The 16,552-nt window shown below is 47.0% G+C and overlaps 1 protein-coding gene across 1 annotated transcript in view; it reads left to right on the forward strand.

The window, feature by feature from the left end:
• The first annotated feature begins 5,379 nt into the window (after positions 1 to 5,379).
• Positions 5,380 to 16,552, forward strand: part of NUAK1 (NUAK family kinase 1) — a 49,460-nt gene continuing 38,287 nt past the window's right edge. Inside the window, exon 1 of the mRNA XM_048049942.2 lies at positions 5,380 to 5,745. Coding sequence (XP_047905899.2) covers positions 5,443 to 5,745 — 303 coding nt within the window. The 5' untranslated portion in view covers positions 5,380 to 5,442. The remainder of the gene's footprint in view (positions 5,746 to 16,552) is intronic.

Below are 16,552 nucleotides of genomic sequence, written 5' to 3' on the forward strand. Positions count from 1 at the left end.
TGACTTAATTACTTTTTTTCACTTCTTTTTTGCTGTTTGCATCAGTGAGATGTGCGATCCAGCAACCCTAGCCCACCACAACTCCCTGCTAGTGGTGCTGAAAGCTGCAATGTTGGGTTTTCTTATTACAGCCTGCTGATGTGGGTGGACTTTAATCCTGAAGGGATTAATGTTCAGTGGGTGGAAGGGAAGCCGGTAGTTTGAATTGTATGGCTCATTTATTTAATAAAAATAATATATAAATAGCATACTAAACACTTGTGCCATCACAGAGCTTTACTGAAAGAGTATCTAAGCTGAACAGAAAAACAAAAGCAACACATGAAGGAAAAACATGTACTTAATCCTTCTGGACATCCCGTATTCTGCAATAGGAGAGACCTTGGGCCTCAGCCCCTGCATTTTACTTTTTTCTCCATCACAGTTTGAGTAGCTTCTCCTCACTTGTCAGCGAAGTTGGGTGCCCCAGTGCAGCAATATCTGTGGGAGCTTCAGGTGTCGTGCAAAACTGTTGAGTATAGAAAAGCAAATGTTAAATGGATAAAATTCTGTGTGTGTCATCAGCATGCAGGCACACACATGCATATGTAAATTAATTTCAGATCTGGAGATGTAAATTCAGCTGGTGGTTGGTATCCTCTGTGCTGTGAATGTTCCAACAACGCATACCAACCAGTAGAAGTAATAACCAGAAGGTCAGGAAAAAAATGGTAACGTGGCCATTGCCTAAATTCTCAGTTAAAGCCACTGAAGCAAAGGCTGAGGCTTGGAAATGGAATTTTAGAAGATGCTTCGTGGACACACAACTGTCTGAATGAGCCACGTCTCAAAAGGCCACTGCTCATCAAGGTAAAGTTTTACAGGGATTTCTACAGAGAAAATGAGTGTTACAGTCTTAATCCTGAACTTGCATGACTCCTGTAATTTCATAAAGCGTGCAATCTCGAGGATTGGATGTGATCTGTCAGGGCAGATAATATGCAGATACCTGCTGCAGGAAACAGATGGATGCCAGCCGCCTCTCTTTCTAAAGGATAATCCCTATCATTGAGTGGAGCACATTAACATGCTTTCACTTCATCCGACCAAAAAGCTCTCTATCAGCGTGTACTTACACAGAGGAGAAAGTTCAGTTGAGAGAGTGCCCTCTGGATTTGCCTGCCAGCATCTTCCAAATATTTGCAGTTCTGTCATCCTTGGATTTGCAGACTGAGCAGCGCTGAGCACTTTAACTTGGTCCAGCAAGCTATGCTTTGCTTGAGCATCAGTCAAAGCGACTCAATTGACTTTAAGATGTTGGTGATGTGTTTCTCTGTGCGCAGACTAGAGCTCAACAGACAGGCTGAAACCTACGCAAGCAGCATATTACTTTTACATATACAGGTCCATCGTATCCAGGAATCCCTTCAATGCTCTTTTCTCCCCTTTCCTGTGTCTTGCGTTCTATAGAGGTTGCAGAGAACAGTTAAAGAAAGTATTTCAGTTCTCCAGCAGCCCCTTGGAAGCCTACCTTTGTAAGGATGATTATAAAAATAGCTTCACACAAACACTGAGGGGTGCTTACGAGCAAAAAGTCAGTTTATGTTTAAATGACACCATCTCACCAAGCTGCGCTGCAACGGCCGTCGTTGCACAGCAAGTACCTGGCCTCAGTTCATAAAATAAGTATTTGTAGCAAGCATCTTTGAAATCCCGTGATTATTTTTTTTTTCTTTTCAGCTAAATACATGAAAGGAATTAACATCAGCTCTGTGAATCTGACGTTTCATTCTAGGCGTTAAACATTTTGAGGAGACTTCAAGATTTAATTGAAAGTTATTAAGCCGGTGCCTTTTATCCTGAGTGTCTCTATGTCAGATACGAAATAAATTGTGGTTTTGAAACTTCGTGGCAAAAAATAATCCTAAAAATGTACTGAGTTTTATGATAAATTTATATTGCTGACATGTTGCAATCTTTTAAGATTTTTCTCCAACTCACACTGCCTTAAGGGAGATAAGCCTACTGAAATCAATGGTTTTATTGTTATTATTACAGTTATCTGCATAGTTTAGATTTGGTACAACATATCCTCCAATACTGTTTTGCAAATTAAAGCCTAATCCTATTTCCTTTGAAGCTGGTTAGCAGAAGCCTACTGGTTTCAATGGGAGGACAATTCCTTCTTGTGAATAAGGAAAAGCATTTACATAAAATAACAATGTCAGAAATGAAGAATTCCCTAGTGGTGTCTGCAAACTCGGAGAGCTGAAATTCTCACCAAATGTTTATTTCAGAAACAATGAAACACTGCATTTTTTACACTGACATGAACAACTAGAATGATGCAAATTACCTAAAAAAGCCGTTATTTAAGGTTTTCTACATCCACTCTGACATTGCCTTGCTTTTCTTCTCTGATTTTTACTTCTTGGCATTCTTACACATGTTGTGAAGGACACTGGTTAAATATTTGCTCTAGTGATTTTTATTCCCATAGTGACAAGTATAATACTGATTGAAAAGCTGACAATATGCTAAAAATGAAGAGGAAATATTTCCACATATTAGTGATACACTTTCTCTATTTATCATTATTTTCCAATCCCATTGCTATTGCATATGAGCACAGAAAGTTTCTTATGCCCAGTTTTTATTCATACATTTAATTTGCTTAATGCCATCTGGCTTCACATTTAAGAGCGTGGAAATTTGAAAGGCACAGTATTATTTCTTATGCTGTACCTGTGCTTATTCCATTATAAAAATGGTATTTTTCATTTTGGAGCTTCTGGTATTTTATTATGCCTTGTATCTGTCCAATCGCAATATATAGCAATGATTCATGACATATTTCCTTACGGAACTGGTGGTGTACGCTTCCAAGCAGTTAAAAGAGAATACTCTTGGGAATATTAACAACGCTCGTGAGCATAACATAATGAAACCTATTTTCATCACTGGGATTGCTTTTCAGCTGTTTGAGAGCTGTAAGGGACCTGGGCACAGGCTCTACCACGTTCACCCCAAGGGAGTTTCCAGGCAGCAAGAGACAAACCTAGCTGGAGACAGTCCCCTGCTGCCTCTGGGTGGACGGAGCCGTTCCTGAGCTGGTCATGCAGCCAGGGCGCAGTCGGCTGGCTCAGATCCTGGTGCAGGATGTGGGCTGCTCCAAGCTGGGCTGGGAGCAGGGCTTGCACTGGGCGTGCAAAACCACCAGTCGCTTGCTACAGTCATCTGGACAAACTGCTGCAGCCTTGGCACTCAGCGAGATCGACAGTCAGATTTAACCTGTTCAAGTGAAGTTGGGTTGAGGTGAACATGTGCCAGGACAATTCTTCACTTCTCCCAGAGAAGGGCACCATTCTGTCGCCAGCCCTCCTAGCTCCCTCCTGCCTCTTGGTGCTGCTCCATCCCCAGCCCATTCCCCTGCCAATCCCTCCTTGCAGCAGTGCTGCCCTCTGTTCCTTCGTGCAGAGGTTTTTTGGGGCATTCCCCCGGATCAAGAAGTGCTACATAAGTGGGTTTCAAACTGGGGGAGCAGAAGGCAGCCGGTGCAGGAGCAGACCTCTCTCTCTCTCAGGCACTGCTCTATCCTGTGCCAGCTGGCAGGAATGCAGTAGCACTTCAGAGCTCTAAAATAAAATGAAAAATATGAAAGCTACTGATGTAGTTTTATTTCTAACAAAGACAAGGCCACAGACTTGTCATCCTTTCCACAACTAAAGCAAAGGGAGGGACTACAGGAGGACACAGCTCTCTCTTTTTGTATAGTAACAGAGAATGAGGCTTCCCTTACCCTTTCTGCTTTGGACTAGCCAGTTTGTGATGCAGTCTGTGAGATGTTACATTTCAAGCTCCAGGGCTTAAGCCAATATCTAGCTCTTAACAATCAAGAACCTAGTGTGGGAGGCATTACTTCCCTCTGGCCACTACGGGATTCTTCCTTCCTTCCTCAAAATGTGCAGCGTGGTGCTGACTCCTGTCAGGAACAGGATATTGCAGCAGACAGACTTGCCTTGAGCCAGTCAGGCTCTTCTGCTGATCCTAAAATGTAGGTGCAGAGATGGTAATTACCAAGAAACTTGTGTTTTCAAGTTTATCAAGTCAGAAGGGCTAAGGCTGCATGCGGCCTCAGAAAAGTAAGTTCCTGGTCATCACCTCAGGAAGAAACCTCGAGGAAGGCCAGCCTTACCCACCAGGCTGGTGAGCTAGAGGAGCCCAACAAGAGTCCTCACCAAACCCAGTGTCTGGTATCATCCCATCACCTTGACGCTCCTGGGTTAGTTTCCTCTGACAAACCCCAGCCTTCCCATGAGCCAGCTAGACAAATCAGTTCAGCATACAGGGCAACTTCTGCATCAACGCTCCCCCAGCGAGATGAGGGATCGGCTTACTAACATCCTAAATGCCATGCCTCGACATCACTGCAACCACGAGGCCTAGCCTGGGATTTCATAGGGTCTCCGTGTTATATTTATGGCTCAGTCTCAGCTGCACCCCGCACCTGAAGGGCAGCCAGTGGGGAGGAGACAGGGCCAGGACCCTCATGTCAAGGCCTTAGCGTCTGCCCAGCAAAGGGGACACACTGGAAAACGCCAAAGTGATCGCACTCCACACAAATTCCCCACTCCTCCAACAGAGGCCATCCACCTTCAGGGCCGCGGGCTTGAGGAGGGCTGCTGTTCTGAAGGAAACATCTGACTCATCCTAACCTTGGCACCGATTTATATGCCTGCGCTGGTTTAAGTTTTCAAGAAGTCTTTGCAAAAGAAACAACCGGCTTACTCGAAATTGACGAGAAGTGTAAAAATGACACTTTTATTTGCGTTTAAGGGCTCCTGAAATCGGAGGTGAGGGCCCCGCCAGCTCTAGCCCTTGGCACTGTGCTGCCTGGATGTAAACCGGAGCAGGAGTTGGGCCCAGGCAGGTTTTTTACACGAGAACGGCTCCGGGAGCGGGCTGACGGTGCCGGTCCCTGCCAAGGCCAGGCAGGGGCTGGGTGTGCCCGTGTTTTCTCTGCGAGTTCCATTACATGGAAACCCTACAGGAAGCCCTCGCCCGTTGGGCTACCGGGGAAAATTAAAGTGCTGGAAAAAAAAAGAAAGAAGAGAACCATCGAACCACACTTTCCAGACCTAAATTTGGTCCGGCTTCCCCTGGGCCTCTCTGCCGCAGGTGCCCGCGCCTCACGGCGGGGCCGCGGCCGCCCGCCCTGGGGCTTCGCCCTGCGGGCCGAGGCCGCACCGCGGGGCTCGGGGGGCGGCGGGGCCGAGCCGGGCCGGGCCGAAGCCGTGCCGGGGCGGAGGGGCCGCCCCCGGGGCCGGCGGGGAAAGGGGAGGGGAGCTCGGGGCGCCACCGCCCCCCGCCCCGCCCCGCCGCGCCCCATGGTGCCGGCGCGGGGCTGAGGCAGAGGCTGCGGGGCCGGCGGGGCGCTCAGAGCCGCGCCCGCCGCCGCCGGGCATGGAGGGTGCCGAGGCGGCCGTCCCCGGCAGCAGCAGCCCCGCGCAGCCCCGCTGCTCCTCCTGCGGCTCCGGGCCCGGCGGTGGCGAGGCTGCGGCTGCGGCTGCGGCTGCAGCGGCCATGGAGGAGCCGCTCGGGGAGGCTCCGTCGCCGGGGGTCGCGGCGGGGCCGAGGAAGCAGCAGGGGGTGAAGCGGCATCACCACAAGCACAACCTGAAGCATCGCTACGAGCTGCAGGAGACCTTGGGCAAAGGCACCTACGGCAAAGTCAAGCGGGCCATCGAGCGGTTTTCTGGCAGAGTGGTAAGGCGGGGGGACGGGGGTTTTCGGGGGGTCCCCGGGGACGGTGGGTCTGGGAGCCCCCCGTGGGGACGGGCTTCGCCTGCGGTGCGGGTCCGGGGCAGAAGCTGCCGCATTTTGGGTGCCGGCGTGGTGCCGTGGTAAGGCATCAAGGCATTTAAAATTGATGTGTTGTTATTGGAAAAAAAACCAGGGTGGCTTACTGCTCTTGTTTTGCTTTTACACGCGTCCCTCCCGTGCACGGTGATTCTTTCCCAAGTGGAAATTAGCGCGGTAGCGAAACCTGTCATGCTCCCGGCTAGCCGAAGCGGCTCACAAAGTCCTGTCAGAATGGCAAATGTCGGTCCGTCGGTCAAAGCCGCCGTGATTCAGTCATACTTTAGTGACCCAAACTTTGCTGACACCTAAAAAAAAAAAATCGCAGGGACTGCAACCCCAGCCCCATTGGTTTTTACGACCCGTTTCACTGCTCGGTTGTGCCGGCTGGCTCGAGACTTCAAGCAGCCCGGAGGTTGTCCTGCAATAACTCAGCTGCAGCATTTCCTCGCTGGTACAGCGCTCCGGCAGAGCACAAAAATGCGATTGAAGAAACGCACACGTTAGCCAGAGTTATTGTCATTTTCCCTCCGCTGAAATATGTAACCGCTCTCGGAGGACAAGCGAACGAGAGGCAGGCGTTGCGTTAAGGGCTGCCCAGAGAAATAGATGCTTTTCCAAAGAGGTCCTAGCACAGCTTTTCATATGAAGGAGACTAATTGAGTTTTCACTAGACTTCATCTAAAACCAAGGCATTTCCCTAGTGACATTACAGGTTTTGTTTCATTTGTCTCTCTGTTTCGCTTGTCTGGGAGCTCAACACGCACCCAGAGGCAGAAGCAACTGTAAAACAGCAAAGGGAATTGCAGATGCAGCGGCTTTAATAAGAGACATTTACTTTGCAACTGAATATCTTTGTGTCGACAGTGAAAATGAGGTTTCAGCCAAGCTGTGGAGTCATATCATGTATGCTTTCAGTTTATTAGCTCATTTGGAGGCTGGCTAAAGAGAAACCAGAGATGGACATCTCCGCACATGCTCACTCCAAGTATATGATTTTTAAAGTTTGCTGCCTTGGCTGTTTTACAGCGTCAGGCTAACAAAAGCTCCAGGGCTATATTATTTACTTACTATTATTTCGTAAGCAGATAATTTATGAGTTTCATTACGTGATGCAGTAAATAAGAGAATACATCAAAAAAACATTTGAAAAGACTCGATCAATTAAAAAAAATTGACTGTATTGTAAATGAGATTTGGTTTTGTGAAGGGTCCTCACTGAAGAGAGGATGTAGCATAGATGCGTGTCTAAGTTAACAGCACACCTGTGGTCTTTTTGTCCTTTGCTATGGTCAAGCTCTTCAGCTCTATAGCTAAAGGTACTTCAGTGATATGGTCTGAACTGAATTTATATGGCTAATGCCATCTCGAAATGGAGAGAGTGAAAATCAAAATACCATTGTGATCTCAAATGCCATAAAAATGCTACACTCGCTCTATCAGCTGGTATGTAGAAGCTAAACAAATCCTCGCAGGGGTGTTAGTTTTATACTACAGTAATATAACCCCTGGCGTGTGGCACTTCATAATTATTAACTAGTCTACAGGCAAGTTGTGGCGCAACGTGTCTGTTTGAACTTTAACATCTGCGAGTGTATGTAAAATATCCACATTTTGTCTGTTTACAGAATAAAAGCTAGTTGTTGGGAATCTGGCCAGACCTAAGCGAGCAGAAAACGCTTCTTGCTTTCTGACGGTTTTCCTGTCTGGCTGTTGCACTGAGCACTGGTGGCTCTCCGTGGATGAGACAAGCGCTGGCAGGACGACTGCTCAGAGAGGCGCAGAGCTTCCCTTCATTTTTTTCTCCCCTTCTCTTCCTATTCCTCTCCTGTGATGTTGTTAGTGGCCAGCATTGGCAGCACGAGCGAGCAGGTTGGCCTGGCTGTGGCGGTGTGTCCAGCAGGGGGATGCAGGAGAGAGCGCTGTGGCTGACACCGCTTCCACTGCAAGTTGTCTGACAACCCGCGGCCAGGTAGCTGCAGTCCCAAGGTCGCTGCAGTCCAGCCTGTTGGCTTCCTGTTCTGCTACTGGTTTAGCTAACCGTCTTTTTTCTAAGCAGCAACTGGGAGCTGTATGGTAGCAGATTGCAAAGCTGGACCGGGGAAGTGGCGCTGTGTTCCCAGTCATCAGACCTCTCCATCCCTCTCCTGCTTGGTCTTGCCACTTTTCTCATCTGTTAGCATCTCTTTGGCTGTATGGTGTTTCGTAAAGATATTTGCATGATTAGCTGGGCTTTTAATGTGAAACGCGAACACTGGGTTTGTTGTCATCCATATGGCAACAATAAACAGCTCATGAGTGAAAGAGAAATTGGCAAATGTGAGTTAATGAAGTAAAGCCAAGGTGCGAAGACAGTTCAGTCCGAGGTACATGTATGCTCTCGTCTTGTGCCGTTGCGGGATTGCAGTTGGCTAGAATGGAAGTAGTATTTGTTACTTATTAACAGGCTTGCAGGTTTATTCAAATTGGTGTAGTTTCTTTGTCTTTCCTCTTAGCTCAGTGAAACGTGATCATAAAGTTTCCTGCCATAAAGCTCCAGGGTAGCTTGCACGATATATATGTCGTTTGTTATTGGAAACAACTTAGGTGAATTTGTGTACTAGTTACCACAGTGACTGCAGACAGTGCTGTGTGCTGCACGAAGCCGTTAAAATAATGCCCACCACATGACGTACGAGGTGCCTAATTTCGCCAGCAAGATTTCCTTCATTAGTACTGGCTCAGTATGCACCGTGTAACTTATGATATTTTAAATTAAGGCACCTGTTAGTGAGTGTAGGGATGAAGAGATGATATTGCAGGCCTGTGAAGTGACACTCACGTTGACATTTCTGTGGGTGTTTTCTCCACTTGTCATCTTGCACATGTTAAAGCAAAGAACTGAGCTTTTGTTCATGGTTTATATTCAGGCTTTGCTAGCCAAGAAATCCCCAGCTACACTTATGTCAGCATTAGATAAGCTGTGCATCGACCACCTCTGGCTGATCCCGTGTGTGGTGTGCGAAGGACGACACTGCTGGGCTCCTCGGTGGCCAAAAGGTTCAGCTGGAGCAAGTTCTTGCAGTGTGATTTTCCCCATTGCAAGATCCGTGAGCTTTTCTCCCTCCCTTTCCTTAGGCTGCACTTGGGAGGCAATGGGGAGCAGCTGCAGGGGCCTCCTCTCTCCCTTCTGAGCCAGGACATCTTTTCTTCCTCCTCACCAGCAGGTGGAGGAAGCACTATTCTTCTCCAGCCGCTCCTCCAGAAAGTTAATTATTTTGGGAATTGATGACAAGCTGCAGCCCGACATGAAAAGCAGGCGTGCGGCGCATATTTGTGCGGGCGTGTTACGGTTCGTGGTGCATGCTGTTTCTCTCTGCAGCGTAGAAGTGCAGGTGGAAGGATGTTGCCAAATTATGTTGGTTTCCGAATTAAAATCCAGTAAGAAAAACAAACTTTAGATCAACAGAAATATTTTCAGTTGCAACTCCAGTGAACATCTTTGCTTTGAAACAGCTCTGCTGCGCGGCAATGTCGGAGAGTTGCACGGGGTTTGGAAACTATGCAACAGGAGCAGATTACGTGAAAGCAGGACCTGTGCTTTGCTGCCTTTGGTTCTGTGTGTTACTACAAAAGTAAAACATGAGCACCAGCAATGACAGCTCTGTCATGTCAGGAATTAACGCTTTGTGTGCTGCTCAGCCGCTTGCTTGTTGGCGGTGTGTTTCTTAAGGGTTCTAGATAAGGTTAAATTGTGCTTGTGAGTCACCAGGGATGGTGAAGGCCAGGCGGGGCACTTGTCCGTTCCCTTCCCTGTTTTGCTGATGCTATAAGGAGGATGGGGGCTGTCCACTGCCTTCAAGTACCTATCAAGAGCTGGACTCTTCTAGTCAATAAAACTCCCATGTTAAAATCATGTTTATGTTGCAAAGTCAAACTCTCCACAAATAGAAAATGTTGGTGTTCTTCTCTTCCCTCTTAGGTATGTGAATTATCTTACCATCTTTAATGACATGTTAAACTTCCATTTTTTCCTGAGAACTGCTTCATTTGGCACCTGGGCCACTACTCCATACTGATTTTTATCTTGATCCTTCAGTACAGATCCTTTGCAGAATGATGTCCAAATCTGAGGCTGCTTATTTTTTTTAAAGATTCTTTGTTGTTCTTATTAGGATATCTTCCTTTATTGCAGACACCGGTGGAAGTATCTACACAGCACTGCTGTGATGTGAAGTGCTCGTACAGTACTTTGCACAGCAGGATCCTGATTCATGAATGTGTCTTCTACAGCTATGATAATACACTTGAATAATAGTAACAATGGCTTGTATCATTACCCTGTTTTATACGTGAGAAAGAAAAACTTACAGATTAAAGCCAAAACCATCATAAGTGTCAGCTCATTTTGAGAGCACAACCTAACACCTGATTTTTTTCCAGCCATGTAGTGTACGTAACATCAGGGTCCTACAGATGACAGCCTCCTCCTGCAGAGCTCCGTCACTCTCTCCTTCTGGGCTCTCCCTACACCGGGCTTTTGTCCTGGTATGACTTTCGGCGTCAGTCTCCACTCCTGACCCCTTTGCATTCTCCTCGTGCTCCTGCCTCTTGCTTTGTTCTGCGTGCCAGTGCTGTGACCCGCGCCGAAAGCGCGGCCGTGCTTGCGGTGCCAGAGCTGGGAGCTGCCGGCGGGATCCGTGCACCTCTGCAGCCATGTGGGGCCAGGTGCTGCCCAGTGGGAGAGGGGTCCTTGCACAAACCTAGTGCCAAAACCTAACTGTTTGCACATCTTGAAGAAAGGAAAAAAATGTGTGCTTTTTAGGGACTCGTAATGTGACCAAATCTGGACATGTTTTCATGGTGCTGAAGGCATGTTAGTGAAACCTGGGCTGTCCTTCATAAAAATTTTTACAATTTAAAAACAAACAAACAAAAACAAAAAAAGACATAGAAATTCTAGATCTGGAATGAATGCCAGCTTGAAACAGTATTTGGGCTTGCACATGGCTTTGTTGTTAATTTATTTGTACCACCCCTAGTTATTATCTGTGAGAATGATTAAAAGGGGAAGAAAAAAAACCCACTAAATTTAATCTAATGTGATTCACCATGAATACTGTAAGCTTATTGCAATAAGAGCTGCCACCTGATTATATAAAATGACTTCAGTCTTCACAAAAACACTTGAGTAACTGAAATGTCAAAGATAACTTGAACATTGAGGGCTGCAAACAGAAACAACTGATTACAGCATGCAGACCACAAGATGAGAGGCACCTCCGGTCCTTGTTGGAGAGGTGGATTCGTACAGAGGAGCGCAGGTCAGTGGTATAAAAGTCTGAAAAGTCTGGCTAGCCAGCAAGGGGTCATCTGAATAAGTTAGCTTGTCAAATCTTTTACCAAATTAAAGAACAATGTGTTCTTTCTGAGCTTTGAATGGGCATCAAGTAAAATTCCTTTGAAGATTTTGTACTGTCTTACAGGTGAATGAATTACAGAGTCATGAGAAAATGCTGCTGCTTTTCTTTTTTTTTTTTTTTTTTTTTTTTTTTGATTGGATTGGACAATTTCAGGCAGGTCAATTTCCTCTGCCTCAGCACATCCCATTGTGAAAGGATGCTGCTTCATACAGAGAAGTTAGGCTAAATGCAGGGGCACATTTTGGCCTGATACATACCTATTGTGAACCTACTAAATGTGAAATTCACAACAGAATTTGAGCCGATGTTTATAGCACAGCCTTCAGCTCAAAACACTGTAAAATGCCTGAGCATTATTGCATATGGTTTCAAAGCACCATATGCTAGAGAATGCAACAGAATGGAAATTGCTTGTAGAAAGTCTTTCATTAGATATGGATAAAATATACTGTGTTTTTTGGTGGCATGTGTTTTAAAAATTATTATTATTTTTTAAGAACCACAATGTGGATTTGCCATGTGGAGACAATTATTGTATATACTGTAGTTTGGGGTCATACATGTTGAATAAAACGTGTGGAATGTGCAGTTCTTGCGAGCAATTGTTTATTCTTTGCAGAACTGTAATCGTAGTTAGTCTGTGTTTTGTCTGGTAAATAAATAACTGGAGAGCCTTTGCTGAACTGAAGAATCTGGAGGGGGCACGTGGTGGCCAAGCAGTGCCAAGGAGGAATGCCCTAAGTGGGTTAAAAAAAGATCACAGAATCATTCACGTTGGAAGAGACCTCTGAGATCACCTAGTAGATCACCTAGTCCAGCCTCTGATACATCAGTCTTCAATGCGGGCAGGTCAACATGTGTCAAGCCATGATGATCCAACTGCAGACCATATGGGACGCATTTCCAGTGCCCACATGCCAAGGATTCACAAACTGGCTGCTGCCCCTGGCTTTGATGTGGACATCGCCCTGATTTAGGTCTCAGCCTCCCGTACCGCGCTCAGGTTCCCCTCTCTGTCTGCACGAAGCAGGATGCTGACACCAGAGCATCTCCTCCATCTGAACAAACATGCTCCTCACAGAAGGACACTGTCTTCTACACTCTACCTATGTAAAGTGAGACCAAAACCATACGTTTTCTGCTCCAGTGCCAGCTGATGCTCCTGAAGGAGCCGTGCCTTGGGCTCAGGGTGGGATGCAAGCGGTGGCAGCAAGGAGCAGTGGTGGCAGCTGCCAGCACCTCAGCAGCTGCCAGTGTGGGCAGCGCTGGAGGCTGCTGCCATTGCCCAGCTCTGACGTACAGTTTTGATGGTTTGCATGCTACCACTGGTGTGCGTGTTAGTGTGGGCATCTCCAGCCTACAGAGAGCACTGGTCTCGTCTCTTGCTTGCATCCTGCCCAAGTCAGGGTTTGTCCCTAAATCGCCCAGGCATGCACCTGCCATTTTATAGAAAATGCTCCTGTTTGTTAGCCCTTGATGGGTCACTGTACTTGGCATAGCTGGTATGTCAGAGGAAATGTCTCGCATGAAAAGGTCTCTTCATAAATATGCAAATTATATTTGTCAGCGTTTTCTTCAAATATCTTCCAACAGATGTGGGTACCATGTGTGTCCACTTAATAAACTAAACTCGAAATAATTTCCACTTTGCTAGATATATGGGGAATAGCCAGGGGGGCGGGGAGTGAACTACAAAGCAAGGTAAAAACTGCATATGTGTGCTGTTATATTTGATGACCAATTCATTAAAGCCATAAGTGTATCCAGGCTTTCAATAGTGTTCTCCTGCTGTTGCTTCCTGCACTCCCTGGCTACAAAATCAGTCTCTATGGCTCTCATTTGTCTTACCCACATGAAAGACTTTGAGCATCTGCAAGTTATGATTTGAGAAGTATCTGCTTTTAAACAGAATGTATTTATCACCATGTCTTCACAGGCAACATGGTACATTGTATAAATTAGAGGATCCTAGACCTTTGAACACTAGGGGGCTGGGTGAGATATTCCATGAGTCGACGGTGTCTGGCCATCCTGATCAAACATCCTGGACCCACACCAAAAATGCCAGATGTTCAATAGATGTGGGGGCCCTCCTGTAACCTTTGCTGCATGTTGCACTGGGGGATGTGGGGAGGGGGCGAGATCGTAGCCATCCGTTGCTCTTACGCTGTTTTAATGCTCTCATATATTTTCTGTTTTGAACTGAACACCGTGAACCAACCCTCAATTCATCCTGTTAAGCCAATACACAGTATTAATACTTGCAGTGCCTTAACTCTCTGAAGGCAGGTGGGATTTGCTACTAGCTTTGGTACTTTACAAGGCATTAGCCCTTAAAACTGTCACTGGCCCATGGCTGGATGCAAGTCCTGGATCTTGCTCAAGTGTGACTTTTTTCAGGCTCTGTTCTTGCAGACAGAGGAAAATAATAAAATATTTTAATGGGTGTTTCCTTTAATTTAAAACAACAACAACAACAACAACCAGCAACATAGCAGCTTTGGGAAGAGGAAGGGCTTGGCATGGCTGGTATGTTCAAAATAGTCTTGGCCATCTCTAGATGCATGCAAAATCTCAAAATAAATGCAAGTCTTGTGGTGCATAAGTCATTTGAATGCTGCAGAATCCACTCCAGCGGCTCCTAGCGGCTAGGCCAAAAAAGTCAGTAAGAAGACAGCGCAGGTTGCTCCAGTTAACGTGTGACCACCATCAGTCTTGGGCTATCTCCTCAGCCTTCCCACCTCCCTTGCTGCGTTTCCATCTCACCTCAGCTACACTGGTGACGCAACCCTCTCCTCATCCTCCTCTTCATCCCGGCCACCCTCACTGGCCCCACACAGTCTATGTTGTGCCCGAGCGGACGGGGCAGATGAAGAGGGATGAAGGCACACTGGCGTTAGGCCACCTGCTTTACTGGGTGGTGATGGGGAGGCTATGCTGTGCTGGGCTGGCCGTCTCTCTGCTAAACCCAGAGCCCTTCAGCTGCCCTGGCCCTGCTGCTGGCATATGGGAAGACTTAAGCAGAATCACTGGAGGAGCCAAATGTCTTTGTTCTGAGGTCTGGCTGCTCGAGGGGCTTGCAATTATGCTAATGTCTCGCTGTGTCAGAGAGCTGAGTCAGCGTGTTTGGGTTTAAGCAGCACTGCCTTGGAATAAAGACAGTAGTTGGGGGATATTAGACTTAAATAAAAATAAAAATCTGTTGTTTCTTTGAAAAGATACCATTGCAAGCTTGGAGACTAAAATTTGGCCGTTCATGGATGGATCAGAAAGATAGGGGTCGTGATGTAGATGGAAATCACAAAGCCTGCATACCATGTTTCCCATGCAAACAAAGGCATTTCATCTCTGTTACAATCTCTAATCTCCACAAAACCCCTGATGATGGACGATATCTCCCTTTATTTTAGAGACAAATCTAATTTTAAAAGTGAGCGTGAATATTTTTCGTGTTACTGACCATAAGAGTTAGCAATGAAGATTGGATAAGAATCCAACCGTGAACCTTATAGTACTGAACAAATGTTCCTTTAAAAAAAAAAAAAAAAAAGAATATTTGACATAGGCAACAGTGCTTTGTTGTCATTGATACAACAAGATTAAGTCTTTTGCACACGCATTTAGCAGGAAAAGATGGCAAAGCATTTGTTAAAAAAAACAATTCCGGAGGCAGGAGTTTGGAGTTGTCATTTATTTGATTATTTTTGCCATTGTGTTCTGCGTGGATCAAACCCGGTCACTGCTGGCGGGGCGTTTGGCTGGGGCAGGGCACAAGGGGCACCCCGCCACCAGGCAGCTGGGGAGCTTGAGGGACTCCTGGTATGGCAGTGTCCTCAGCAGGACCATAGCTCCTACCAAAATACTTCAGCATAGGCAAAATAAGTCTTTGGTGGGTGAGCATGGGAGGGTGCAGTCTCTCTGGTGCTGAGTGCTGCAGTACCACACAGCCTGGAGCATGGGAGAGCTGTGCGACAGCACAAGGCAAAATGCCTGCAAAAAAACCTGCCAGAAGGCAAAGCTGCTGAGCAGAGTATTTAGCATTCATTAACAAGCTGCTATCTGGGCATCATCTGGGCTGCTATCTGCACTTGACACTTGACTTGTGATAGTAACTGTCAACTAGATTTTGGGGGGAGCTTAGTTGCACTTCTTAGGAATTTTTACCATTCACTTGGTTCTGATACCAATCAGTTAGGCTTGGGCCTAGCTGACGTTACAGGGATAAAACTGAGAGGCTTCCACATTGCCCTCTCATTTTTAACCAGGCCTCTACATGAATCATGCAGTGTCCTTTACGCTACGCTGCCTTTTCTTTTTGTGTAGTCAGCCTTTCCCTCATCTCTGTTTGTTGCTGGGCTTTTGCATGTCGTTCATCACCCTGCTGTCGGAGCACCTCACAGACTGCCGTAGCCTCACCGTTACTCTGTCAGTACGTAGACTCAGTCTGTCATTTTTCCCAAAGAGGACATGAGGTGATATCTGCATTTTGGTGCTGCACCAGCTCAGCTGGGCCACGTGGGCCAGCCCCACGCCACAGGCAGTGCCCATGGTGGGTGCAGTAGTGCCAAGCACAGGCTTCCTTCCCTTGCAGTGTTTACTGGCCTCAGGTGCTGAAACGGGGTGAAATAAAGAAGCAGGCCTCTGCGGGTCGGTCTCCTGTAGGGGTGCGTTGCCATAGCTTGATGCTTTGAGCACTAAAGGTGTTTGGTGGTTTCTCTCAGGTCACCCAGCAGGTCTGTGGCAGAGGCACGGAGAGGACCGAGGTGGGCCACAGCTTCAGCACTGGGCCGGGCCTGGCCCCTCCTCTGCCTCGGGAAAGCGGCTCATCAACCAAGGTCCTCTGTCATGGATGCGGTCACACAGCAGAGGGGATGGTGACACTTCTTCCAGAGCCTGCCAGCCGCTGTGCTTGGTCGCTGCTGGGTACCGCGGCAAGTCCTTTAGACCTGGGAGGAGCACGGGCCTCCGGCTAGGCTGCACATCATGCTTAAGTCTGGGCCAGGAACCAGCCCTCTTTTTCAACAACAGTTGTTTTTTTTTCTGTGTACAATTTGAGAGTTTTCTGCCAGGTGAAGCAAGTGTATTCTCCCAGTTCATCCTGTCTGGCATCTCATTATGAAAACGCGGTCTAATGGGACCGATGAAGTGCTTCGTTGTGGATTGCCTATCACTTGTGAGGAATTCGTCAGAGAAAGGAATTTCATTCTGTACTTCAGCCTCCTTCCAGCCTTTCTCAGATGAAAAAACTCTGCAGCCATGAATGTAACTGGTTATCGTTATTGGATATCATTACTCACTCACTTGGAGCGTAA

This window comes from Anser cygnoides, chromosome 1 (genome assembly GCF_040182565.1).
Source record: "Anser cygnoides isolate HZ-2024a breed goose chromosome 1, Taihu_goose_T2T_genome, whole genome shotgun sequence".
Classification (NCBI taxonomy): domain Eukaryota; kingdom Metazoa; phylum Chordata; class Aves; order Anseriformes; family Anatidae; genus Anser; species Anser cygnoides.